At 51.3% G+C, this 25,520-nt stretch overlaps 1 protein-coding gene across 1 annotated transcript in view; it reads left to right on the top strand.

The window, feature by feature from the left end:
* Stk32c (serine/threonine kinase 32C) overlaps positions 1 to 24,874 on the top strand; it is an 80,653-nt gene extending 55,779 nt beyond the window's left edge. The window contains exons 3-12 of the mRNA XM_021637837.2: positions 8,687 to 8,838; positions 11,149 to 11,322; positions 12,224 to 12,261; positions 12,349 to 12,438; positions 12,863 to 12,966; positions 13,557 to 13,673; positions 14,828 to 14,953; positions 15,043 to 15,174; positions 23,256 to 23,323; positions 24,156 to 24,874. Coding sequence (XP_021493512.1) covers positions 8,687 to 8,838; positions 11,149 to 11,322; positions 12,224 to 12,261; positions 12,349 to 12,438; positions 12,863 to 12,966; positions 13,557 to 13,673; positions 14,828 to 14,953; positions 15,043 to 15,174; positions 23,256 to 23,323; positions 24,156 to 24,300 — 1,146 coding nt within the window. The 3' untranslated portion in view covers positions 24,301 to 24,874. The remainder of the gene's footprint in view (positions 1 to 8,686; positions 8,839 to 11,148; positions 11,323 to 12,223; positions 12,262 to 12,348; positions 12,439 to 12,862; positions 12,967 to 13,556; positions 13,674 to 14,827; positions 14,954 to 15,042; positions 15,175 to 23,255; positions 23,324 to 24,155) is intronic.
* Positions 24,875 to 25,520: the final 646 nt, after the last annotated feature.

Below are 25,520 nucleotides of genomic sequence, written 5' to 3'. Positions count from 1 at the left end.
GTTTCTCTTATGGTAGGCTAACTTGCCTATTTTTTTTTTTTCCTCTTCAGTTGGTATTTCTGTTTGTTTCTGGAGCGCCATACTTATTAGGAATGACAACCTTCATTTCTGACCTAAGTTGCAAATATTTTCTCAGTTTAATTGTCTTTCAAGTTCATTTATACACCCTTTTCCATGCACAATATATTCTTTTATGCAACCATTTTTTATCAATCACTTTCCAAATTGTTTTGGAATCAGAGCCACAGAACTTTGTCTTTTCTTTCATTTAGAGACACCATGTTTTCTTCTATCGCTTCTAGGTTTTGTTATGTGTTAGGTTAAAGCTCATAGCCTGGAGCTCATTCTGGCTTGTAGTGTCAGGCATGGATCAAACTTTCATACAGTGACTTAGTTGATGTTGATAATAACTAACATCACTTACTAAAAATTCTTTTGTTTTTAAAGATTTATTTATTATGCATACAATGTTCTATCTGCAAGAGGGCACCAGATCTCACTATAGATGGTTGCTGGGAATTGAACTCAGGACCTCTGGAAGAGCAATTAACTTGCTCTTAACCTTTGAGCCATCTCTCCAGCCCCTCTTTTTTTTTTTTTTTTTTAACTTAAGCCACTGTAATGGCACAAGAAGTACCAGAATGGTCTGCTTTGTCATTTTCTGTTCTGCTCCTCTTGGCCTGCTTGTCTCTCCACGTATTGGTGTCACACTTATGAGACAACCACTTGGTGTGCATGAGCGTGTTTCCAGAGAGTTTAAACTCAGGAGGGTGCATGAGCGTGTTTCCAGAGAGTTTAAACTCAGGAGGAAAGCACACCTCCAATGGGCATGACACCATCCCGTGGGCTGGGGATGCAGGCTGAAGAAAAGGGGAAGGAAAGGAGGAAAGGAGCCAAGCACCAACATTCCTCTCTGCTTCTTAACCTTATGGGATACAGAGAGTCCCAGCCTCAGGTTTCCACTCCCATGGACTCCGTCATGCCTTCCCCACCATGTGACTTGTACCTTATTAAGCTTCAAGCCAAAATAAATCGTTCTCTAAAAATGGAGCTGCTTCTGTCGGGTATCTGGTTACAGTGACAAGAAGTGACAAATACACAGTGACATGCAAAGCTTCTTGGCTTCCACCAGATGCTGCCCAGGGAGCAGTGCTTAGAGTTGAGAAAACAAAGTCTTTGTCTCCCCTGCTCCTCTCTCCTTACCACGTGGGGCTAAGCACCCTTGGGTACGTCCCAAGGACAAGCATTGCCCTGAAGTCTCTGAGTGACAGACGTTAGGGGACAGAAGGGAGAGCCCTGACACAGACATGGAGACAAGGAAGACTAGTCTGGGGACAGGTGCTGAGCACATTAGAGAACTGTGGGATCTGGTCCAGGAGGGGCCCAGGATGGGACTTGAGGAGTACTGATCTCTCAGAGATCTTCAAGATCACAACCTCTTGGGGGAAGCAGGAGAGTCTCTTCTGTTCTGTCTAGCCCCTGCCCTGCTGTTCTTTGGCATGAGCTGCTTGGCCCTGTTCCGGGAACACTGTTCTCTTTATGACCCTCAGGGTCAGCTCTCTCTGGCAACCATATACAGCTTCTCCAGGACACATCCTATGGTGTCGGTGCTTCCGGCACTGGCTACCAACAGAATCCTAGGAAAGGTAGGATCCTTCTTTGTACCCTGCGGTTCAGTCTGCCTTCCCTGGGCTCTGTTACTCACAGGAGGTACGTTCATTATGGTGTTCAGGGGCTTTGAGTACCTGTTGTCAGCCCTTTGCTTTCTGGGGCACAGAATTGACTTGGAAAGAAAAAGAGCTTGTGGTGAATCACTTAAATCTGCAAGATGCGTAAACAGCATTCAATTAGAATGGCGCTTACACCGCCGTTAGTCACCACCTTATTTCAGGCTGAGCAGTGGCATTTTGCAGGGCACCGTGCAGCCCAGGAGCAGCAGGGCTCACTCCTCTGAGATCTGATTCCACTTCCTCTTTGTCTAGCATAAGTGGATTACCGAGGAAGTGGCCCAGAAAGCCCGGAACCAATTTCCTTTGAGGAAACAGTTCACTGGGGCCTGCTGCAAAGGCTTAGCTGTGAGAGGCTTAGCTGTGAGAGGCCCCACGTCTCCTTTCACCTTTTGAAACATTGCAATGTCAGACCTGCCACACTTGCAGTCCCTCTAAACCGGGGCAGCATGAAACTTGTTCTTGGAGCCTCTCTGTGGGAGCTGGCATTGGAGGCCAGCAGAGCCAGGCTCTTCCAGCTGGGCTTAAGCCTCCTCAGCTGCCTCCACCAAAGGGCACTTAGATGAAATTAATGAGGCCCATTTTAAGGGCAAAACTCAGCTCCATCCCTAGCAGCTGTGACTGTGTCCAGAGCTCTGCAGGCCAGCCCCACTCAGCAGTGACATGGCCAGGCCAGCCTGGGTGGGAAGACAGTGATGGTTAAAGGAGGCTGAGGAGAGGAAGGACTAGGAGCCGGATTAGTAGGTAGAAGAGAGAAGGTGCCCAGGTGAGAGGACAGTACAAGTTTAGGCCAAGGTCTTGGGGTCTTCAGGGAGCCGGAATATCCATCCATGACAGGCCTACCGGAGATAGGCATGCAGTTTGGCTTCTTGGGACTGAAACAGCGTCCCTCAACATGCCAGCTCCAATGCTCCATGCTCATGCTCGTACTCTCCGGAGACTGAGGTCTGATATGGAAGCAGGACTGGCTCTTCCCAAAAGCAAGAGAGAAAGACCCTTGGCCTCCCTGGATCCTGGAGGCTGAGCAGTCCCCATGATCTTTAGTAGTCCTTGGCTCATGGCTATCTGCCACCATCATCAAGTTCAGCGTGTTCACTTCCATTCTGTCTCCATGTGACCTTGTCCCTTCTTCCTGCCTATGCTTTTTCCCCTCTGTCTCCTGTGAGGACATCTGCCACTGATTTGGGGTCCACCTCTACCTGTGACCTCCAGACCCTCAGCTTGGTCATGCTCTCAGAGACCCTCACCATAACTGGGCTATCCTTAGACTTAAGAATCAAGAGCCTAAAGACTCAGGAAACCCATATACCTGCTGCTCCCTTTGTTTCTCTGTGGCTCTGTAGCTGGTAGCAGCTCCTGGTGGCTCACTGTAGTGTGAAAATTACAGAGAACCTCCCTGGCAGTGACTGTGGGGTTTCTGCCCAGAGTGAGGGAAGGTTCTCCCCTCCAGGGATCCTGGAGACAGGGCCTGTGATGTGTGTGGGTGTTTGTGACTGACCCCAGGAGGGCGGGGAACTATGCAGGAAGCTCTCATAGGGGAGGCACAAAAGGGACAGAATAACCCAGGGCTCTGTACCTGCTAGGCAGAGACTCCTCCCCTCCCCACACTCCCAAAAGGGAGGAACTCCTTGGGTAGTTTCCCAGCCTGTTCACTTCTGTCTCAGAAGTAATTGGCCTTCTCTGCCTCCTGCTTGAAGGTGTATTTGTGAGAGACGAGAAGCCCCCCTGACCATGCTCTGACTGGCCTGGGCTCTGACCGACAGACCCATAATTCTGCTCACTGGGAACAGAATGAAGTGTCAGTCAGAGAAGGGCCTAGATCCAGGAGCGGGAGGCTGGGTGGCCTGCTGAGGCTGACGCTTATTTTCATTCTGAAATTTTCAATGGGCTTTCAAAATAGTAATTTGGAGAAGGATTGTAGCTAGCTCTGAGGGGGGAGATCTGCGGCTCAACACTTGACCGCCCATGCTTTCCCCTGTCCTTCCCACGCTGTGGCCTGCCAACCTGCAACTACTTTAGTCTTGGAGCAGGAGTGGCCTCTTCACGCCTTCGGGAGTCCTCTGTCCACCCACTTGATGTCTCAGCAGTGCCCCCAAACCGTGCTGTCCCGTCACATTTATAGAGTAGGACAAAGTTATCTGTGTCTTCCAGTCACTGGAGAGGACCCACTTAGGACCTGTGGTGAGTGACTGGGTCAGATTCTGTAGCACGCACTGCTTCACAGTCCCAATTCGTGCGAGCTGTCCCCCATGTGCCATCAGAAGGGCTTTCTGCCAGCCTGTGCTAAGTATGCTGCAGCTTCCCTGTCTCCTGTGTGCACCCCAACACCATAACCCTGGAAAAAGAGAGAAAGGAGGGAAGAGTAAGCCTCAGAGAGGGGACTCCAAGGACATCCTTGCACTAGCCCCAGACCCAGACAGATGCCTCCAGGGGCTACATGCTGACCTCAGGCTCCTCTGTGATCACGGAACAGCCCCCAAAGCTTTCCAGAATGGCTCAGGAGGGGTCCCAGGTGCACAAGAAGGTGGCCGAGCGCAGACGGGCACCTGAAAATGTTTTGGTGCAGAAGCTTTGGGGGCACCTGTGAGGACACCTGAAGCAGGGAGGGACACCTGCAGCGTGGAGCACATTGCTCGTTCTGTTTCTTTGTTCCAAGTGGGGCGTACATCTGCAGCCAGTCTCTTGGCCAAAAAGCTGGGGCTGGGAGGCCTGGGGCCAAAGGGCCATGTCTAAGGCTGGCTGCAGGATAAGAGCTCTAGGCTGGCCTAGCAGCCTCGATGGAACACCCTGCAAAGCATCTCTCCCACGCTGCAGAGGACCGAGGTGGCAAGTGAACATTTAGGCAAGTGCCTAAAGGCCATGCCTCCCGCAGGCACTGCCATCACTAGCAGGGAAACAGAAGACAGGCAGGTGAGGTTCCTGGGTCTCCTTGGTGGTTGCTGGTGCCTGGAAGATCTGAGTCACAATCTTCTTTTAAAGACATCTTAAACCTGGCTGCCCTGGGTGGCTACAGGCTGAGCTGTGGCCGGGAATGAGATGCACGAGGGATGGGATGGGGTTCACTGCTGCTGGGGTTGCTGGGAAGATCAGGCAGGCTGGGAATTGTGGGCAGAGGTGTCTCACTTGGTGGTACCTGATGGCTGCAGACCTTTGGGAATGCAGCTAGGGCTGTGATCCAAGAGATGGAGTGTGCAGGGGACAGGGCATAGGTCACCGCCGCTGGGCTTGCCCAGAGCCACCCAGTAGGCAGGGGCCTGTCCAGGGGGTACTGGGTGCTGCCGACCTGACCCATGTTCCAAGGGGCGGGACCCCACGGTAGCACAGAGCCCCTGGACAGAGCTGATCCCAAGGAGGGCTGCAGTTCTCTGGGCTGCAGGGCAGTGGTGCTAAAGACACTGCTTAGGAAGCACCTGTGGCAGCTGGTTGTGTGTTCTGACCAAGAACTACTGGCATCACACAACTACTGACCTTCAAAGAAGCAACCAGATCATGAAGGAGGATTAAAAAAAGGAAAAGCTACAGGTTTGGTCTAGACAGTTCTTTCATTCTGGCGTTGGGCTCTGAGCAAGGATGTTTGCCTCCCTTCCAGTTTAGGGAAGGAGTTTCAGCTCTTGCTCTTAGGAGACAGGATATTCAGCTATTGGCTTCTGCCTGCTCTTTTTAAAAGTTCCTTTAATTCAGAATAATCAATGTGCCAGTACGGCATAGTTTTAACTCCCTCACTGGCCTGGCTGTCATTTTGCTCAGTCACAACTCCATGCTTGGCTTGAGGGAGACCTTGTAGGCAGGACTGTTGAATGGACAGACGCAGCACAGACGCCAACAGTGGCTCACTTGGCCTGACCCCCAGTCCTAGAGTGAGCTGAGGTGCCTGGAGACTACCCTATTCCAGCCCACGGACTCATTCTGGGCAGAGTTTGTGGGCCTTTCTCTGCAACTGGACAGTTAGCATCACAGCAGATTTGGTATCAAGGTCCATCCAGGTTCAGAATGCTCAGGAGAACTAACTACTCTGAGAGCCAGGCAGTTTTGCAGCAATCTTAGTGGCCTATACACAGACCTGGCTGGGCTAGTGCCGGGGGTGGGCAGACTCTGAGAAGTGGCCTTATGCTACTGTAGGGTTGTTGAGGCATTCTGAGGTTTTCCTTCTTTCTGAGCCCTAGCCAGGCGCCTTTGAGTCAGCTCTACCTGTTGCCCAGCACCCCGCCTGCAGCTTCCCTCCAGGACATTTGTACCTTCGAGCGAGAGGGCAGCTGAACCCTTCTCTGCAGAAGTCCTGAGAGCACTTGCAAAGCCGAGTGTGGGGAAGCAGAGGACTTGGCTGTGAGTGCGGCTGTGCTTATTCACACACATTTGCATAACTGCCCAGTAGCCCGGACTTTCACTTTCTTTTTGTCAGCTTGATTTCTAGATGACTGACTTAGTTTGACAGCTCATGGAACACCTACAGGGACACAGAAAGGCAAGTTATACTTGGCTGTCTGAGGCCCTCCTGGGAGATTCTGGGTTTGTATTCTATATCCTGGGCAGCCAGCTAGAAAGTCCTATGGCTTCCTGGAAAACAACCTTTGAGCTTGCTCATTTTTTTTCTTCCTTCATTTCCCCCCTCCCTTCTTTCCTCCCTTTCTCCTTCCCTCCCTCCCTTTCCCCCCTCATCTCCCCCCTTCCTCCTTCTTTCCTTCCTTTTTTCTTTCTTACTTGTATTTTAGTCTTGCATGACCTAGGCTAGCCCTGAATTTACAGTGTAGCCAAGGATGCCTTTGAACTTCTGCCTTCATCTTCTCAGTGCTGAGATTACAGGAATACACTACCACATCCAGTGTTATGAAATGCTAGAGATTGGACCAGAGCTTTGTGCATGTTAGACAGTTGCTTTATTGACTGAGCAATAGCCCCACTTAGCTTTTTTTTTTTTTTTTTTTTTTTTTTTTAGGAAAAGAAAGATTTGAGAAGGATCATTGCCTCAACCCTCAGACACAGGACCCCCTTCTCTGAATGTTCCCTATGGGCCCTGCACCCCACACCTGCTCCCACGGGTCTGTTCCTCAAAGGGCAGTGCAGTGCTGAGACTGGGCCCCTGGGGTGGTCCATGCAGGCAGGAGCTGGTGCATGTTCAGGGTGACTCCCTGGACCAGAGTCTTCCTGGGGCATCATCCCCAGCAGAGGAAGTTTCCAGAAGAGTTCTGCAAGGGTCTTTGTGGCCTCCACGGAGACCTGGCTGTATCTGTGCCACTAGTAGTTTATCCTGAGGCGAGTGGGCTCCTAGAGGCAGTTACCATGTCCCCTTCATAGCCTGTTGGCATCGTGTCTCAGGCTCAGTTCCTTTGGGCTTACAAACGCCTGCGGTCAAGCACTATGTGTGTAGTGTTGCCTTGGAAGTTTCAGCTGAGGATACAGAAGTTGTGTCTGAGAGAAGCTGCTCAGCCACTTCATCTACCGACCCCTCATCCAACACCAGAGCGCCAGACAGCCCTAATGCCACTGCTGTGGAGCAGGTTCCACAGAAGCACCACCAGCTGTCACCAGAGCTGCACAGTAGAGGGACAGAAACCACAGCCAAGTAGCGTTTGTGAAGCTGCCTTCGTCTCTAGCGTCTATGCAGATTGAGTGCATCGCCCTACTGTTTTTATTACATAGCTTAGCATTCTTTTTGGTGTTCCAAAGTGGTTGCATGTCATTAAAAGTCCTTTCAGTGACTCTTGAATGGCTGTGTGGCAGTCATTAAGCTTACCGAACTATGCCAGGAGGCTGCTGGGCACAGGGTTAGAGGTCAGCTTGCTTTAAGAAGTCCTAGAGATCTTTTACCTTGTGCATATTCCCAGGAAGAGGGATGTGGGTTCTCTTAGGGTGTATCCAGAGATTTGGTCTGAGGCCAGTGCCGCTCCAGGCTTAGTCTCACCCACCTCAAGGTTCAGAATCATTCAGACCCGTGACCAGTGTTTCACAAAGACCTGGAGACCATAGTCTGCATAACCCCCAGCAAATGGCTCTGGTTATGTGAATCACCTGTCCTTAAGAGAGCCACTGCGGCTTGCAGTGGGCGTGGGTGCTGGCTCTGCACCAGCTTTTTATGTCTTAACTTTGTTTCCTTTTGGGAACCTCTGTCCTTGGTTCTGGTGACACTTCTTGGCCACAAGGGATATCAGCTGCTTTTCCCCTCGCCTCGTTCTTCTCATCACATGTTCCTCTTTGCTAAGTAGTACCAGTGCTGGTGGTTGACCACGACAGTACAACACTGAACTGTCATGTGCCTTCAGGATTCTAAGGGGCCTGCCATCAAGGACAGTCCCCGCTTGTTGGAAATGATGATCCTGTGGTAGATGGCAGCTTCCTGGATACACAGCTTTGTGATAAGTGGATATTCTCTCCTTCGTTCCTGTGATGACTATCTTGAATGTCAACTTGGATGGGATCTGAAGTCAGCTAAGAGATACGCCTCTAGATGGGTCTGTGAGGGCATTTCCAGGAAGCAGAGAACAGACAGGAAGTAGGGCCAAATCATACTCCCTCCCCTAAGCACAGGGACCTACTTCCTCTAGCAAGGTTCTACCTGCTAAAGCTTCTGAAAGCTTCCAAAAGCAGAGCCACCAACTGGAGGCTGGGTGTTTAAACACATGAGCCTGTGGAGGGAGCATTTCACACTCAAACCACACAACGGTCCCCAACATACCTCAAAGCCACATGCTGATCCAGGCCCTGAGAAGGGGATGTCGAAGCTTGGTAAGGTGAGACCACTTGCACAAGTCATGGCTGGCGAGGGGCTCAGCACCGGCACACAAGCTATCCCGTCTTTATGAAGCTAGGACTCTTGTCTGGGTGCAGTGTGACTGGGCCCTGCCAGCCTGTAGACTGTTCACCGCCTGGTCCCATTGCCAGCTAGGGACCCTGGCTCTCCCAGGGTGGAAGGGGCCGAAGAGTTCACTTTCTGGCATTCTGTTGAGTGGTCCTTGGCCCTGCAGGTGTGCATCGTGCAGAAGCGGGACACGGAGAAGATGTATGCCATGAAGTACATGAACAAGCAGCAATGCATTGAGCGTGATGAGGTCCGCAATGTCTTCCGGGAGCTGGAGATCCTGCAGGAGATTGAGCATGTCTTCCTGGTGAACCTCTGGTGAGCCTGCCTGAGGGCCTGCCAAGGATGCCCCTTGTAATGGGATTTACCCTCTGGACTGGGACAAGGGGCCCTGCTGTTCTTTGGCCCTAATACCTCTGGGATGTTCCCCATGCACTAGACCTCCCTGCTCCCCAACCTACCAGTCTGTTCAGCTTCTGTGTTCAGGGCCTGCTGGGCTCAGGGGACCATGGTTTGCTGGGATTCATATAGAATCTCCCAGGGCCTTCGAGGAGCCCAGGGTCTAGCACTAAGCTGTACAACCAAGTGTAGGCGTGACCTTCAGGTTCCTGCACAAAATGAGTGCCAGATGCATAAGAACCATGTGGGCTGCTGGGAGGTTGAGTCTGTCCTTTTTGGGAGGGATCCAGGATCCTCTCCATTGCAGAACTGCTCCCCCCATAGGGGTCTTCCCAACCCTGGAGTCCTCTCCAATGCATGGATCTTCCCTGACACAGGGAAGCAGTCTCCTTGACTGCTTATAGTGGGCTCTGTTCTCTGCTGCACTTACTGATGGGCATGACTGACAAAGGCTTTGTGGACCATGGGGTTTCCAACAGCAGGGACCTCTGGCAAGGTAGCCTCTAGAAAGCATAGTACCCCTGTCCTATAGATGACCCTGTGTCCATCAGATCTTCAGGAAGAAGCAGCCAGTTGCTGTTTGGGGTACTGGAAAGCAAATGTGTTCTCTTTGACAATGAACCTGAGATTTGCTTGGAGCTCAGACTCCTCTCACCCCACACTGCAACCTACTGGTGTTCCCCCCACACACACGATAAGTCAAGAAACTTCAAAGTGGACATTGGCCACTTCCCCAAGGCTACATAGCATGGCTCAGGAATGGCTACCTTCCTACTCAGAAGCTCTAGTATGCTTGTGGCTGGCTATTTTCCAGGCAGGCTGAGGAGTGATAGAACCAGATACCATTTCTGTGGTATACATTCAGTCCTGTTTTCAGCATACTAGAGCAACATTCTAAAGTGGGGAGAATATCTAAGTGAGAAGCACCCCTCAAGCCTACCCCTGCCATGCTGTAGCTCAGGAGTGGATCAGGGGAAAGGAGGGAGTTCACTGTGAGGGGGGGACACGATACTGGCACTGAGGCATCTTGGGAAAAAGGAAGGCCAGTATTTTCATCTTTGGGGCCTCAGCAACCCAGCCTTCCAGGTTTTCTAAAAGACAGTATTGCCTAATGGTCAGGCGTGTTGAGTCCACTGCCATGCTGTAGAGCACACACATGACCTCTTTGTTGTCAGTCTCCTCACTTGTGAACCGGAGACTCCCCAGTGCTGCCATTCATAACTCAGCAGGCATTGGTGTGACTTGGGCCACAAGGCAGGAGTTCGGAGTCTATATTTTCCCTTCCCTCCACACTCCAGACCTCTAGACATCACCTGCCATCTAGGGCTGTGTGTCCACCATGACATCCCAAGTCCCCTCCACCTGACCCCTTCCTTAGAATCCTGCCTGTGCCACCTTCACCAGGCCGCCTTCCACTGAGGTGGAGAGAGGGTGGCTTCCGGAGGGCAGGGAGCAGGAAATCACACAAAAGTGAATGCTCTGTGACTTTTCTTTTTTTTTTTTTTCATGAAAGAGTCGCTTGTCTAAAATTAGAGTTACCTCTGAGAGCTCACGAAAGAAATCACAGAGTGGAAAGAAGCATTGTCCTGCTACCGTCACTGCCATTTTCATCATCATCAACATCAGTACCACCACCAGCAGCATCTTTATTGCTGTCATCACTACCACCGTCACTATCATTGCAACCATCATCCCTATCATCACCAACACTGTCACCAACACCATCACCATCATCACCAGCACCAGTATCCCCAGCACTACCATCACCATCATGACCATTGCTGTCAGCATCAGCACCAGCATCATAATAACCAGCGCCACCACCATCCCCATGGCGTCTACTCACTAAGTGCCAATTCCTTGCCCTGATATGTAGTAAGCGTTTCACTGGCACTGTCTCCTGTTTTTCTTTTACAAGCCAAGGTTTTGTTTTGTTTTGTTTTGTTTTTGTTTTTAATCCTCTTAGAAGAAACCAGGGAAGCCTGAAGCAGCTCTGGAATGTACATGGTTTCTGTTCTCCAGTCATCACGTATGGGCATTGGCCAAACCACCCTTATGGACATGGCTGTTTGTCTTCCTTAGTGTCTTAGTGCCACTCTGGGCAGGGTATAGTCAATGCGTCAGGCAGGATGGCGATCAGACTGGAAGGAGGAAGAGCCAGGTGTGACAGGAGCCATTGCTCTGGGTCCGCAGCCATTCACATGCCAAGTCTTCCCCTGGTGCCCACAGGTACTCATTCCAAGATGAGGAGGACATGTTCATGGTGGTGGATCTGCTTCTGGGTGGAGACCTGCGCTACCACCTACAGCAGAATGTCCAGTTCTCAGAGGACACAGTGAGGCTGTACATCTGTGAGATGGCCCTGGCCCTGGACTACCTGCGGAGCCAGCACATCATCCACAGGTGTGTGAACACCTGTGGGATGAGGCACCCACCTGGGTTGAATGGTTGGCAATAACCTTGGGGTATCCCCAGTGCAGCATAACCTGGTCTGGCTTCTAATCACACCCTTCCATAAGGACCTGTTTCCAGCACTGGGCCCTGTCCGAACAACCCAGTTTGAGTATGGACACAGGGCTTAGTCCTCATGGGTGTACACAGGGCTGGGCACACCTGTGCCTCTCCTTTGTTTATTGACAGCACCCTGGGACTTCACACTGATTGAGGTGTTTGTGAAAAGCACATGGAACTGGGAAATATCTAATTAGCAAGCAGGTAGAATTAGGAAGCAGAAACTACACTAAAATCCTGCAGCTTTGGTGCAAACTGAGTCAAACAAACCTGATTTCTGCCTCTCTACCCTGGGATTCTGTTTCCTGGGCATGGTTCGAGTGTGTGATGGCTACTGAATGCTAGTTGTGTATCTGGAAGTTGAGGTTGAGAGGACTGAAGCTGAATTATGGGCAGAATGTGCATGAGTCCCCTTCCATGCAGTCCCATGATGCTCTGGTGAGGGCATCTCGGGAACCTGGCCCCGAGGGCCTTCTGTAGTCCTCAGAGCCCTCTAGCTGTGGGTGCCTTCTGTGCAGTCCTAGATAGTCTTTGGCCACCAAGACTCAGAAGACAGATTGCTGGTGGCTTTCCTGCAGCTGGCTTCTGGGCGGCCCTGGTGCTCTCTGACCAGTGCAGAGTGTGTCCTCCATGGCTCACACTAGGCCCTATGCCAGGACCCATTCTACATACCAAGTCGTGCTCTCCAGGCCTCTGCCTCTGGCACCTGGAGAACTCGTGGCTCTGTCAGGGATGTCATGGCAGAAATGACATGGGTTCAAGCTCATTTTCTTGTCACCTTCTGTTCTCTTAGAGATGTCAAGCCTGACAACATTCTCCTGGATGAACAAGGTGAGTCTCTGGAGCTCTGGGACATGGCAGAGGAGTGTGGGTGCCCTGCCCAGGACCTGGAAAGCCATGTCTGACCTCTCCTCACAGGACATGCACACCTGACCGACTTCAACATTGCCACCATCATCAAGGATGGGGAGAGGGCGACAGCTTTGGCTGGGACCAAGCCATACATGGGTAAGCCTAAGGCCTCAGATGACACCTGGACATGCAGGGCCACAGACCTTTCTCCACAGTCAGATAAAGTCACAGCGGGATTGATAGGAAATGCTTTTCTTTTTTTAAATATATGATCAATCTGATATGTGCAGAAAAACATGAGGGTGTACACAAGAGTCCTGGGATGGAGACATGAGACAGCTCCCTCTATCCCTGCACACTCGCTAGAGCAGAGGACCTGGGGTGGACCAAATGGCCTAGCTATGCAGTGTTTTATCTGCTGTGGGCTAGTCCAGAAGGGGCTGATCCCTGCAGGATGAACAGTGCAGAACCATGGTGGGTGGGGTTCTCTTTCAGATCTGGTGCAGGCCTGGTTGTGTCTTGCCCGGTTGTCGGGACCCTCTAGCCCCACAGCTCAGCTGTTCTTCTCTTTGTTGGACAGCTCCAGAGATCTTCCACTCTTTCGTCAATGGCGGCACTGGCTACTCCTTCGAGGTGGACTGGTGGTCAGTCGGGGTGATGGCTTACGAGCTGCTGCGAGGATGGGTACGGAGCCTTGTAACCCTGAGCTAGCCACTTCCTTGCCCCATACTGGCTGAGAGCCATGGAAGGAGGATGATACCCCTCACTCCAACCTCAGTGGACTCAGGCTTTTAGCAAAGTATGACAGATGCCTAAGCAAACAAGTCTTGAATGGTTGGTGGTGGACAGGATGTGTGTTCAGCAGGTTCTTGGGAGGGACTTGCTTCTTTTCTCTGGGGGTAGAGGCAGTGAACTGCTTAGGCCTCATACTGCCTTCTGTATCCTCTCTTGGGGGTACCCTCCACCATTCCATGGAACCCCAGTCCCGATGAGGACAGCAACTCCTGTCCTTTGGGACGGGCCCACCCAGGCCTCAGGTCTCGGTGAGGGTAGGGAGTGCATCTCCTTGACAGATGAACTTCTGGGCTGTGGTACCCAGTTCAGTCCTGGTGCAAGCTCCTCCCTGCCCCCCCCCCCCAGCTCTGGATCTGGTGGCTGCTGTTCTCAGAGCCAGGCCTGCACCTGGGACTGAACATCGGCTCTCGGGGGGGTCGTACTTGTGTGGGGGTACAGTGGCGGAGAGGGCACCTGGTGCAGTGCATCCCTGCCCACAGAGGCCCTACGATATCCACTCGAGCAACGCCGTCGAGTCACTTGTTCAGCTCTTCAGCACCGTGAGTGTCCAGTACGTGCCCACCTGGTCTAAGGAGATGGTAGCCCTGCTGCGGAAGGTGAGCCTCCTTCCCTCGCCTCCGCCCCCAGATACCCACCCATTCCTGCACTCACTTTTTCAGGAGCTCGGGGAGGCACCCCATCTTTTCATGGGCACAGAACCCTTCACCAGCACAGCCATAATCTTTCCCAGACAATGACTCTGAGACCTTGTCTGGCTCAGGGAAAAGGAATCTTGTACCAACACATGGGTTTCTAGTTCTAGCCGCAGGCAAGCCGTGTGCTTCTCAGAGCCAGTCTGACCGGACTCTCATGGTGAGCTAAATAACAGCACGCCCCAGTTTGTGACCAATGTGTCAGGACAAGGCCGTCATCCTCTTCCCATGATGCTCAGAGCCAGGCAAAGAGTTTAGACATCAAGCCTTCTGCATCACACATGTAGGAGAGAGACGGTAGCAGACTGGCACATGTCTCAAGTTATGCTGTAGTCTCCTCTACCCCCGTCCCCACCCTGAAAGGTGAACAGGGCCTGGATCACCACTCCCAGGGGACAAATAAAGAAGAAAGCCAGTCCCCCTGGGCTCTGCCCCCTAATCCCTGCCCCCTGCCCCCTGCCCCTTCACCTCTCACAGCCAAGCTCTGTCTGTAGATGGAGAATGGAGAATACCAGCCATTAGGGACACAGGGACCTTTATGCCCTGGGACTGGACTAGGGGCTGTTTATCACATGAAGAGCTTTTCTCTAAATATGTTGATTTGGAGTATCCCAAGGAGTGGATCCGGAGAACAGAGCCCACAAGCCAGGACAGGTGTGAAGAAATGGTTGTTATACACGAGACATGACCAGGAGGTACCTGTCTCTGGTAACCTGATGTCCTGACCCAGCATGGATTTATACATTTTTGGAGCCTGAAGGTTCTATATGGTAACAGAAGAGGCTTTGCAGTACTTAGTTGGGCCTGGCCTATGTGCTATTATGGGAGAATGTTAGCCGGGCTACCACTGCCACCTGCTGGCCAATCTTGGCAGGACATCCCTGCAGCTCTTGTCCTTGGGTATCAGGGCACAAGGATCTAAGAGTCTCTAGGGCCATATTGCTTGCTGCCACCTTTCCTCAAGCCTCAGAGCGATGGACACCTTCAAGGGTTGCTCCAATGTGGGGCAGGTAGCCATTCTTCTGTGGGGCTTTGTCTGAGAGGGGGCCTCCTTGCAGCTCCTCACCGTGAACCCTGAGCACCGGTTCTCCAGTCTCCAAGACATGCAGACAGCGCCGTCGCTGGCCCACGTGCTGTGGGATGACCTGAGTGAAAAGAAGGTGGAGCCAGGCTTCGTGCCCAATGTAAGCCCGGGTGCTCAGACGGGTGACTCCAGGCTGTTGGGGGTGGGGTGGCACCCGCAGGCCGGGCTCAGTACCCTGTCTCTCCACAGAAAGGCCGTCTGCACTGTGACCCCACCTTTGAGCTGGAGGAGATGATCCTGGAGTCGAGGCCTCTGCACAAGAAGAAAAAGCGGCTGGCCAAGAACAAGTCTCGGGACAGCAGCAGAGACAGCTCCCAGTCGGTGAGTGCTGGGCTCAGGCTTCAGGACCCCCTCAGCCCTGTGTGTGGAGTGCAAGGTCCCTTCTCAGTACTCTGATGGCCTCTGGGCAGAGCCTGAACAATATGTCCAGCAATAGTCTTCTTGGAGTCCCGAGGAGGCCTATGACCTTCCCTCCACCTTTCCCAGCTTCCCTCGTCACAACCCCCACCTCCAGCCTGTCTACGTAGCTGCCCTCAGCTGCTTCCTGCTCCTGGACAGTGATCACCAGGGGAACCAGCTGAAAGCAAGGATAGGCACCAAGAATGAAAAGCCCCGATACAAGCCCAGGGGTGTTAGTGCTAAGGTGACTTGTGCCCTGGTTCATCAGTGGTCGGGGGTACCATGTTGAAAACAAAGTGTTAAAGCTCTGCTTTTCTAAGGCTCCGGGAAGGAAACTCTTCCCTGCCTCTCTGGCTTTGGGAGTGTGTTGTTTTTAAAAAAATGAATGAAAATCCCAACCATTCTGTTTTACCAATAAAGACTCAGGAGCCAGAAGCAGGGTGAAAACCTGCTAGCTCAGAAAGGCAGAGAAAGCCCCTAGCTGACCTTCCTTCTCAGCTTAGGTCTGGATGGAAAAAACATAAAAGGCTCACTAGCTCCACTGACAGCCAAGGAAAAAAGGGCCAGTGCCTAAGCTCAAGCCCTAAGGAGCCAGTTCAAAAAGCTTTCTTCTCCACACAGTCTTAAATACCCCTCAACTCAAAGTCCCTCCTATTCTTTAATCCCTGTCAGCTGGTTTCTTCCTCCGCCTCTTGACCTAGGGTTAACTTTATTAAACCCCATGTACAGAAAATTCTTGGATTAAAGATGTGTACTGGGCTGAGTGAACCACAGCATAATCACCTGTTTACAATAATCGGAAAGTTAAAAGTGTATGATAGGGCCCAACCACACCAAACAAGAAACAGGGTTTTACAGTTCACAATAGGATCAAATATCCTGCAAGAGGAGTATCTGTCAATCTTGAGCATCCCATGTAAAGTCCTATTCACAGGTCTTAGGGTTTTGTCCTGAGCATTTTGCGGTGGGGGAGGGGCGTCACAGTTTAGTTCCAAGTGCCAGGGTATACAGATGGTGTGCACAAGAGAGCAACTATTACATGTTGTTGTCAGAGTGATCGGTGGTCAGTGTTTGCCTAACTTTTTGACCTGTCTGAGCCTGACACTCTGAAGTATAACCTCCCAGACCTGATGGGCCCTATGCTGTTCCAGAGTGGTTGTGGGATGCAGGGCTGGGTTCATTCCTTGGGCACCTTGACTTTTCAGACCTAGTTAGGTAGGTGGGGCTCCTGTCCTCTCCTCCAACTGCCCATGGCACCCCTGGTGTCTGTGGGTTGAATTTCAGCCAGACAGCCCTGGGCCAGGTGCCAAGAGTAGGGATACTGGGGATTCTTGCTTGGGGTATCTAGAGCCAGGGCTTTGGGGGGTAGAAACTGGCTTTGTGTGGGCATGGGTAACTCGTGTGGAAATCCAGACATGGAGAGCGTACAGAGTGACTCCATGCTGACCTCTGGAGGCTGCAAATGAGAACAAGTGCAGGTAGGCACTGGGAGGAACTCGGCTCCATCCTGCAGCAGTAGGTGAGAGCTTTGGTTGGAGGGTGAGAAGTATGTTGTGAATGTCGGCTAACACTGGGAAAATATCCAATGTTCCTATGGAAAATTGAAAACCTGGAGACTGAGGAACTTTGATGAATACCTTTATTTTCTCACAATCACATAGCATACAATTCACACACATCATCATCATCATCACCATCATCATCATCATCATCATCATCATCATCATCATCATCATCTCTGGCTTGTGGACCACCCACCACCACAATCTAAGTGGATAATTTTCTCATAGTCCCTTTTCATCAACTGCTCTTCTCCAGCCTCCCGCTACAGGTATGGCAGCCGCCTCTGTCCCTGTGGGTGACATTTCACCTAGAACGAATCGTAGTGTGGTCCTGCAGGCTTTTTGCACTTGGTATAGTGTTTTCGAGACTCACCCTACAATGTCCCCAAGGCCAGCACTTCCCTTCTTCTGATTGTGAAAAAAAAAATCCTCTTTCCGTTTAGTGCTTTATTTGTGAATATATCACATTTCACTCAGCCATTTGTCACTAGACTGGAATTTGGGCCGCTTCTGCTTTTGAACCATCGTAACACCGTGTGAATGAATATCCCCGTGTGGGCCCTCCTGCGGCTGTGCTCTTGTTTTTCTTTGGAGGGACCTGAGTGTGACGTCTGGCTTGTATGACACCTCTGCGCCTTGGTTTGTCAGCGCCGTGGTGTGTTCCATGGCCATGCCATCTGATACTCCCACTGGCCACCCATGAGGGTGCTAATTCTTCACGTCCACACCAGTTCTTACCGTTCAGCTTGCATCTTAAATTGTGAACCATGACACTGAGTATGAGGCAGTGAGGGTTTTTTTTTTTTTTTTGTATGTGCTGTGTGTGTGTGTGTGTGTGTGTGTGTGTGTGTGTGTGTTTGGTTTGATGAAGTATTGGTTTGTTTGCATGTTTTGTTGGGTGTTTGTCGAGACAGGGTCTCATATAGCCCAGGCTGGTCTTGAATCCATTTTATAGCCAAGAATGACCTTGAATTTCTGATCTGCCTTTACCACCCAAACGCTAGGAGTAGGGGGTGTGCTCTGCCATACCCCACAGTGTTCCATGCATGCTAGGTGCTCTGCCAGCTGAGCTACACTTCCAGTTCTGATGGCAGTTTTTATTTGCATTTTACTGACTAATGAACACATTTCTTATCGGAGAACTGTCCCTTTCTGTCCTTGGAAAGCTGGATTATCTTTCACAGTCCACCGTGCCCGTACCTGTCTTTAGCCGATGTGTTTTTCCACTGACAAAGACATATAGTCAGATTCCTTTCTACTTTGTTCGTAGTCTGTCCACCTGCCACGTTTGTTCTCTCCAGCTTTGCCTCCCCGGGTTTTCATCAAGCACTTTACACAATTCGCCTCCATCCGTAGTTCACCGATTACACATCTTTCAGTGGTCATTTTAGCAGTGCTGGCAAGGTGGCTCAGTGGGTAAAGGTGCTCGCTGCCAAGCCCAACGACCTGAGTTTGAGTCCTGAAACCCACATTATGGAAGGAAGAGAACGGCTCTCTAAAGGTCTTCCTCTGACCACCGTACACACCTCTGCCACGTGTTGTTCACGCAAGCACACAAATCAGCGTTAAAATCCTTCCAGAGGGTGTGGTAGAATTTTCACCTTGCTTTCAGCCGCTTAAAGTTTACATTCAAGCAACACCCTTCCATGTGAGTGGGGGCACTTTCTCGTAGCAAGAAGCCCCTTCCCATCAGCACTTGTGCTGTGCCCCGCCATTCTCTCGGTGCCGAAATCAGATGGGGCGAGTTGTTTGTCTGTATTAATTCACGGACCGTCACCAATATTTTTTCAGCTCTTTCCCTCCCCTAGGGTGAGGTTGGGCAAGTCTAGGGGAGTTTGTTGTCAGAAAAATCGCCTCCCCACTATGGTGGATTTCCCCTTGGACGCCAGGTTCTACTTTCATAGGGGAGACTGTGGGTGTGTTTCTCTGGCTGTTCTTCCCTCCTCTTCTAAGCCCAAGTGGAGAACGGTTCTGATTTCCCTATTAATACTATCGGCTTCCTGGAATGAAGCCCACAAAGGAGTGAGAGCCTGTGAGTGGGCCCTAGGAATACAGCTTGAGGATCTCCAGGAGGCACTTCTGCAGCTCTTGATCAGCTAGCTTCAGCTCCGGGGAACCCTTTCACCCAGGACTGTTGTCTTCTATACGTTTGGGAGCACTGTGGCTTTCTGTCTTCGGCTCTGACAGGTCCAAGAAAATCCACTGATCTTCAGTACGTCAGCTTTTTTCTGGTTAAAAGAATGGCAGCGGCAATGTGGAAGCTGCTTACAGAGCAGTGCCCAATGTGGAAATCTTTGTGGGTTTTTTTTGTTGTTGTTGTTGTTTCATTTTTAAGTTACTTCCTTACACTTGCCAGATGTATGACTGTCACGTGCTTGTCCCTCTTGCCAGACTGTCGTGTCTTTGTGGGTGTGTCATCTGCAGCTGGAGTCTTTCATGTGAGCTGCTGGGAACATCCATTGCTCTTGTTTTGTTGTATTGGGGAGACTCGCTGAACCCTCAGTCATGAGGATTTTGCCTGTGTGCTGTGTAGCTCCAGGGTTTGTATTTATGTCCATGATCCAGTTTGAGCTGATTCTTATATGTGATGTCGGGGGAGGGTCCATTTTTATTCTTTTGTATGTGGCTATCTGATGGTTGCAGAAATGTGTTGAGAGGGCTTTTCTTCCCTCGCTGAACTTCCTGGCACCATTTCCAAAACTCAATTTGACCATAAATAGCAGGGTTTATTTATGGATTAATTCCTACCCCATTGATCTGTCCTCATCCAGCACATGGTGTCTTAGTTACTGTCACTTTGAGGTCAGTGCTGAAACCCGACATTGCGACTCTTCCCATTTTGTTCTTTTCTTTCAAGATTATTGCCCCGTTCTAGGTCTGTTACATTTCTATGGAATTCTGGGCGATTTAGGAATGGTACCAAGCTCCTTAACACATACATCTCTCTGCAACATAGTTAGGGGTTGGACTTGATCTCCATTTCCTGGGCTCTTTGTCAACATGGGTGACATCTGGAGTCTGCTGCTGAGTCTGAGCATTTATTTGGGCTCTGATGATGTCTTCCACACTGGAGGAGTTGTGTGCATATGAGTCAGCAAGGAAGAAAGCCCAGGAGCAATCACTGAGGGGTAGAGCCTCAGCCTGAGCCAGCAAGGGTGTAGGCTGTGATATAAAAGTGACCAGCTCCAAAGGGACCAAGCTTTCACACTCCTGCGCTGGATCTAGGTTTTGGGGGGCTCTGTTGGTCAGGGCTCCAACAACCCACCATAAGCAACTGGAGAAGAGCTGAACGTGGACATTCAGCCTTCAGAGGTGCAGTAGAACCAGAACAGGAAGACATCATAGGAGTCCTCCTGACGACAACAGCTGGACTAGTCCAGCAGAGTCTGTGGAAAACAGCTCAGGGAACCACTCAGAATCCACGGCAGTCTACCATTGCCGCACTCAGGGCCACTTTTCCTCCATGTTTTTGCAGAGGTTAGAGGATAGACCACAGCCCCTATTGTGGCGCTGCTCACACAGTCAGGGCCACAGCAGATACTTATCTTGTGACCGCTACCCCGGTGCCAATTTGCTTCTCTCCCACCCTCCCAACACACCTCTGCCAATCTCAGCATTCTCTTGGATGAAGCCATAGTTCAGACCTTCATCCATGAGGGGCCTGAGCCTACGGCCACCTTTATCTTCTCAGATTAGAATTTTGTGTCTGTCTGCTCTCCATCAGAATTAGGCCAGGGGGTACGTAGAAAGACACGGAATCAGAGTCCAACCTCCTCTTTGTGGTTAAAGGCAGTTCCTCGGCTGGAATGCAGGCCCCTTCCATTCCACAGAGGGGCCACAGAGGTGGGGCCAAGTGCTACAGGGGTGATACCTCCTACCAAGGAGAGAGCTGCAGAGATCTCAAGATCTTTGGAGTCCCTTCAAGCCACCAGCCAAGTACTGATTGGTCGGTGCCTGCTATAGATACAAGGACAAGAGACCCCCAAGTCAGGAGACAGAGCCACCAGAAAGAAACATAGAGAGAGAGAGAGAGAGAGAGAGAGAGAGAGAGAGAGAGAGAAGAAGAAGAAGAAGAAGAAGAAGAAGAAGAAGAAGAAGAAGAAGAAGAAGAAGAAGAAGAAGAAGAAGAAGGGAGGAGGAGGAGGAGGAGGAGGAGAGAGAGAGAGAGAGAGAGAGAGAGAAAGGGGGATGGAGGGAGAGAGAGGGAAGGAGGGAGAGAGAGAGAAAGAGAGAGGAGTGTATTCTGGAGAGCATTGTATAGGAGTGAGAAAAACCAGCTGCCTCTGAAAGGTGAAGAAATGGGTCAGGGTCTGTGCTGCTTTCCCAGTAGGAAGAGGTGAGGTAGAGCCACACATCCTTGACCTTGGAAGGCTGATCCCAGAGGACCTTGCTTCTTGCAGGATGACTTGTGGGCAAGTGGGAATTTTATGAGACACCATAACAGAAGGAAGAGGCGGAAGACAAACATCTCCAACTGTGGCTCTCTTTGGTCACTCTGGCCTGAGTGTCATCCTTCTCCGTGGCCATGTAGGCTAGTTGGTCTACAGATCTTGTTTGTTACAGCATCTTCTTTTTAATGTTCTTGGCAAGGGCACATATGTGTAGGTATGTGGGCATGTGTATGCAGGGAGGGGACAGAATTTGATGTCTTCACTCTCTTGACTTGATTTACTGAGTTGTGATCTCTTGAACACAGAGCTCGCTGATGCAGCTAGTCTAGTGAACTAGCTGGCCTCCTCTCCTTGCCTCTACCTCCCGAACACTGGGATTACGGGTGGCCTCCATGCCTACCTATCTTTTTATGTGGGAGCTGGGAATCAGAATTCCCATGCTTGCATGGCAAGTGTTTTATCCACTGAGCCCAAGCCCTCTACACCAGCCATTTTAAAAACAGTTTCAGTTAGGAATCATTGGCCTGAAAGCTACAGTCACTTAAGGTGTACAAACTTTTATGTTATTGCAAGCAAAAATTGTAAATAATCATTGAAGCAAAGCCAAGTAATGTGGCCATTATCTTCCTATCATTATTGTATGCACGAGGGGAAAAGACTGAATTTCAAAATCTATACTTTTAGGAATTTCAAGTTAAAATCCAGTGTTAACTACTGTTACTATGCCTATAAAATGTGCTGATCTGCATACCTTACACTTTATTCTTAACCTACAGCTGCCTCCCCGTCCCCTTCCTCACCTATAACAGCTGTTACCCACAGGTCAAAGAGTTGACAGGAAAGCCAGTACTGACAGATGCCATAAGCTTTACCTGACTCTTGTCTTCAACATCCAGGGAAAGGGCGAGTCTGTGGCCACTGGCTCCCGAGAAAAGGACTTGAGTGCTAGCTCAGCAGGCTTCTAGGCACTAGACATCCCTTTTGTGGAGACAGCTACAGGCATGCTGGTCCTCAGAGCATGCATTTGCTGTGAATTAGCTGTCTTCCCTCTTAAGGGACCTGACCCCTCTCAGGTGATAGATTATAGGGCTGATATTGGCTCTGGAAAGCAAGAAGGTAACTGTGTCCCCTCCCCCAGGCAGCTGAGAGCCTTTGCCTGTCTAACCCTGCTCCCTCTGACTACCGAGATCTCCAGGCTCCATGGGATACCATCCCACACTCCATCTCCTGAATCAGTCAGTGTTCTCCCCTGGCTTCGGCTGCTTGGATGTGCTATCACCACTATGGACACGAGGGGATGAGTTGTAGCAGTGACTCCCATCCCAGTATCCCCAGCTCATTACTTTCCACCTTGTGGCAGGAGACCACGCATTATAGGTTCCCTGGCCTTTCCTCTTCAGCCTGCCCATGCAGGGGTTTTCACTTCTCATCACTCTTCCAAGGAGGATCTGGAATCTTCCCTTGAACTCCATAACCTGGTTCCTAAAAGCTGTCCTGTAGTGTTTTGAAACCCAACCCAGGTGCTCACACCAGGAAACTGATTCCAAGCCAGGGAAGAAAGTTTCATGTTAGCCTCATGTTCTGACTTAGAGCCCACCCATGGCCCCAAAGCTCACTCCCAGGCCTGTCGTCCTGGTTCTCACTGGTGCCCATTAGATGTCCTGTAGCTCCCAAGAGGGTCCATCACCACTCAGCCTGGCCATGCTTCGGGGAGACACAACTAAGGTTCTGAGGGAGACTGGTAAGTGGAGACAGCTATTGGCAGAGCCTTCACGGTGCCTGCCAGATCCTCCTGGAAGGGACACAGACTGGGGGCCACGTGCAGGTTCACAGAGCACAGGAGGGTTGAGGCAGCTGTCTTTCCCATGTCATGCCCCGCCCCCAGCTGGGCATCCGTGATTCTGCTCTCAGCTGTAACAGATGGGCTTCAGAAGAGCAGAGTGCCTCGGAAGCCAGGGGATTCCTCCCCAGAGGGCCCGAGTGGGCCATTGGAGCAGTACTTCAGAACTGCCCATAGCATCCAGCACAAGTCACTGTCTTTCTGTCGCAGGAGAATGACTACCTTCAAGACTGCCTGGATGCCATCCAGCAAGACTTTGTGATTTTTAACAGAGAAAAGTGAGTGTGTATATATATACACAAGTGATGAACATGGGAGGTAGAGTTGAACAGTCTCAGCTCAGGCCCCTGGAGGGGTGCCCTGGGAACCTTCTAGGTGGACTTAGATCCAGTGGTTAGAATCTCAGGGACACACTTGGCTCAGACCAGAACCAGTCACATCCCGGGGACCCCTGCAGTCACACCTGCCACTTGGTCACTCACTCAGAAAGGCTTTCCTTGGTGTCTAATACCTGTGGGGCAGAAAGGGCACAGTTGCCCGGCAGAGCAAGACTAACACCTGCCTCAGTGGAGATAGCCTGGTGTATCGGGGCCCAAGGAAGGGGTCAGCACTTCCCCCACCTGGGAAGCGGGGATGTCTTCCCAGAGGCAATGGCTCTGTACTAGGCTGGGGAGGATGCTCAGAGCAGTGTGGTGCTGGTTGTGGACACTGGCCCTGGCCTGCGGTTAGAGGAAAAGATGAATTGTGGGTTTGGCCATACTCTTTGAACAGAGCCTGAGCTAGGCCCTCAGCTTCTTCTGAATGAGCTGAGATGCAGAGCCGGTGACTTCCAGCCTCATAGCTTTGTGGCCAGCAGTACACCGAGCTTCCCATGCTTCTGATGTTCTCAGCATCTATGTCCACTTTCTGGCTCCCTGTGTATCCAGCATGTACCAGAACAGGGCTTCCAACAAGAAAGAGTCTTGGCATCCAACAGGAAGGACACATCCCATGGCTCCTAGGATAGAGCCATATAGTCTACATCCGGGGGTCCTTGGACTGCTACTGAGGCTCTGCCATTTGGGGAGCTACAGATTCACTTGTATGTTTGTCGTCCCCAACGCATTCCAGGTTGAAGAGGAGCCAGGAACTCATGAACGAGCCTCTCCCAGGCCCTGAGACTTCAGATATGACAGATTCCACTGCAGACAGTGAGGCAGAACCCACAGCCCTGCCCATGTGTGGCTCCATCTGCCCCTCATCTGGGAGCAGCTAAGCCAACTGGACTGTGTCCTAGGGCAGTTCTCTCTCAGGCTGCTTTGAAGACTCAGGACGGCCAGAAGGAGGCAGCATTGGGGCAAAGGCCTGACTGCCCAGCCTGCCCCTGTCAATAGGGTGAAGCTGCTGGGAGCCATGGGTGCCCATCGTCGAGAGTGGTGGCTGGGCAAGGAGAGGCCTCGGTACCTCGAGTGGTTACTTGCAGCAAAGAGGGAGTCATGCAGCCATCCCAATGGCTGGCCCCTCTAACTGTAGGCTGGCAGATTACAGGTGGCCAGGGTGGCACAGTAAGGCAGAAACCCTTGGCTTTCTGGACCCCTTTGAAGTTGGCTGTACATAGCCTTGTGGCCAGTTTTTGCTGTGGCCTGGCCAGAATGGCCTTGAGCTTGCCGCTCAAGGCTGTCAGGGTGGGAACAGGCCTTGTTGATTCTGATATGTTATTGAGGGCGGGGGCTGGGGGAGGGAGTGGGTGGGATAGCTAAAGAATGTTTTCTAGCGATACACACTGCTCTGGCAATTTCTGCAATTTGTGTATAGTTTTCACCCCTGAGAATTACAGTCTAAGAACTGCCGTGTCGCATACTCTGTTATGTGCCCGTGAAGTGATGGCATCCCGTGCCTGCAGTCTTCCATGGAGAAAGTGGACTGGGGCAGCTGGGTAGCTGGTGCCGCAGGAAGGTGGCATTGTGGTAGCTTGCCCCAGCCTTTACAGAAACTGGAAGAGGGCTGCTGAGTGCAATTTGAAGCCCCAAGCCAAGTGAATATTGTCAAAAGCTTAAGAGCCTCAGGGTAGCAGCCAGACAGCATGGCTCCTACAGGGCTGGACAGGAGGAACACAACCAAAGAATATGATGTCTGCCCCTCACGCCCCAGGGTTCTGTGGTCAGAGGAGCCACTTAGAATGAGGCCAGCCACACGGGTCTCTCCTGTTGGAGGATGAGTTCTGCCCTCTAGCCCAGTGCTCCATGGGCCTATGTGGGCTCAGTTGGGAACCACGCCATGCACAGGGCCCTCCCAAAACAGTAGCCACCCTGGTTACCATACAGAGTATCTGGGTCGGTGGTTCCGTTCAACCCACATAAATGCTGCCCGCCTGCCTGGCCAGGCTGTGGAGTCTCCAAAGACCAAACTGACCACAGTGCCTGAAGAGCTGGCTGTGCTGACAACAGAGCTGAAGCCCTAGGCCAGAGAAGGTAGCTCCAACCCCTGCCAGCCCCG

Source organism: Meriones unguiculatus, chromosome 1 (genome assembly GCF_030254825.1).
Source record: "Meriones unguiculatus strain TT.TT164.6M chromosome 1, Bangor_MerUng_6.1, whole genome shotgun sequence".
Classification (NCBI taxonomy): domain Eukaryota; kingdom Metazoa; phylum Chordata; class Mammalia; order Rodentia; family Muridae; genus Meriones; species Meriones unguiculatus.
The sequence above is the reverse complement of the archived record's forward strand: the minus strand, read 5'-3'. Positions and strand labels throughout refer to the sequence as shown.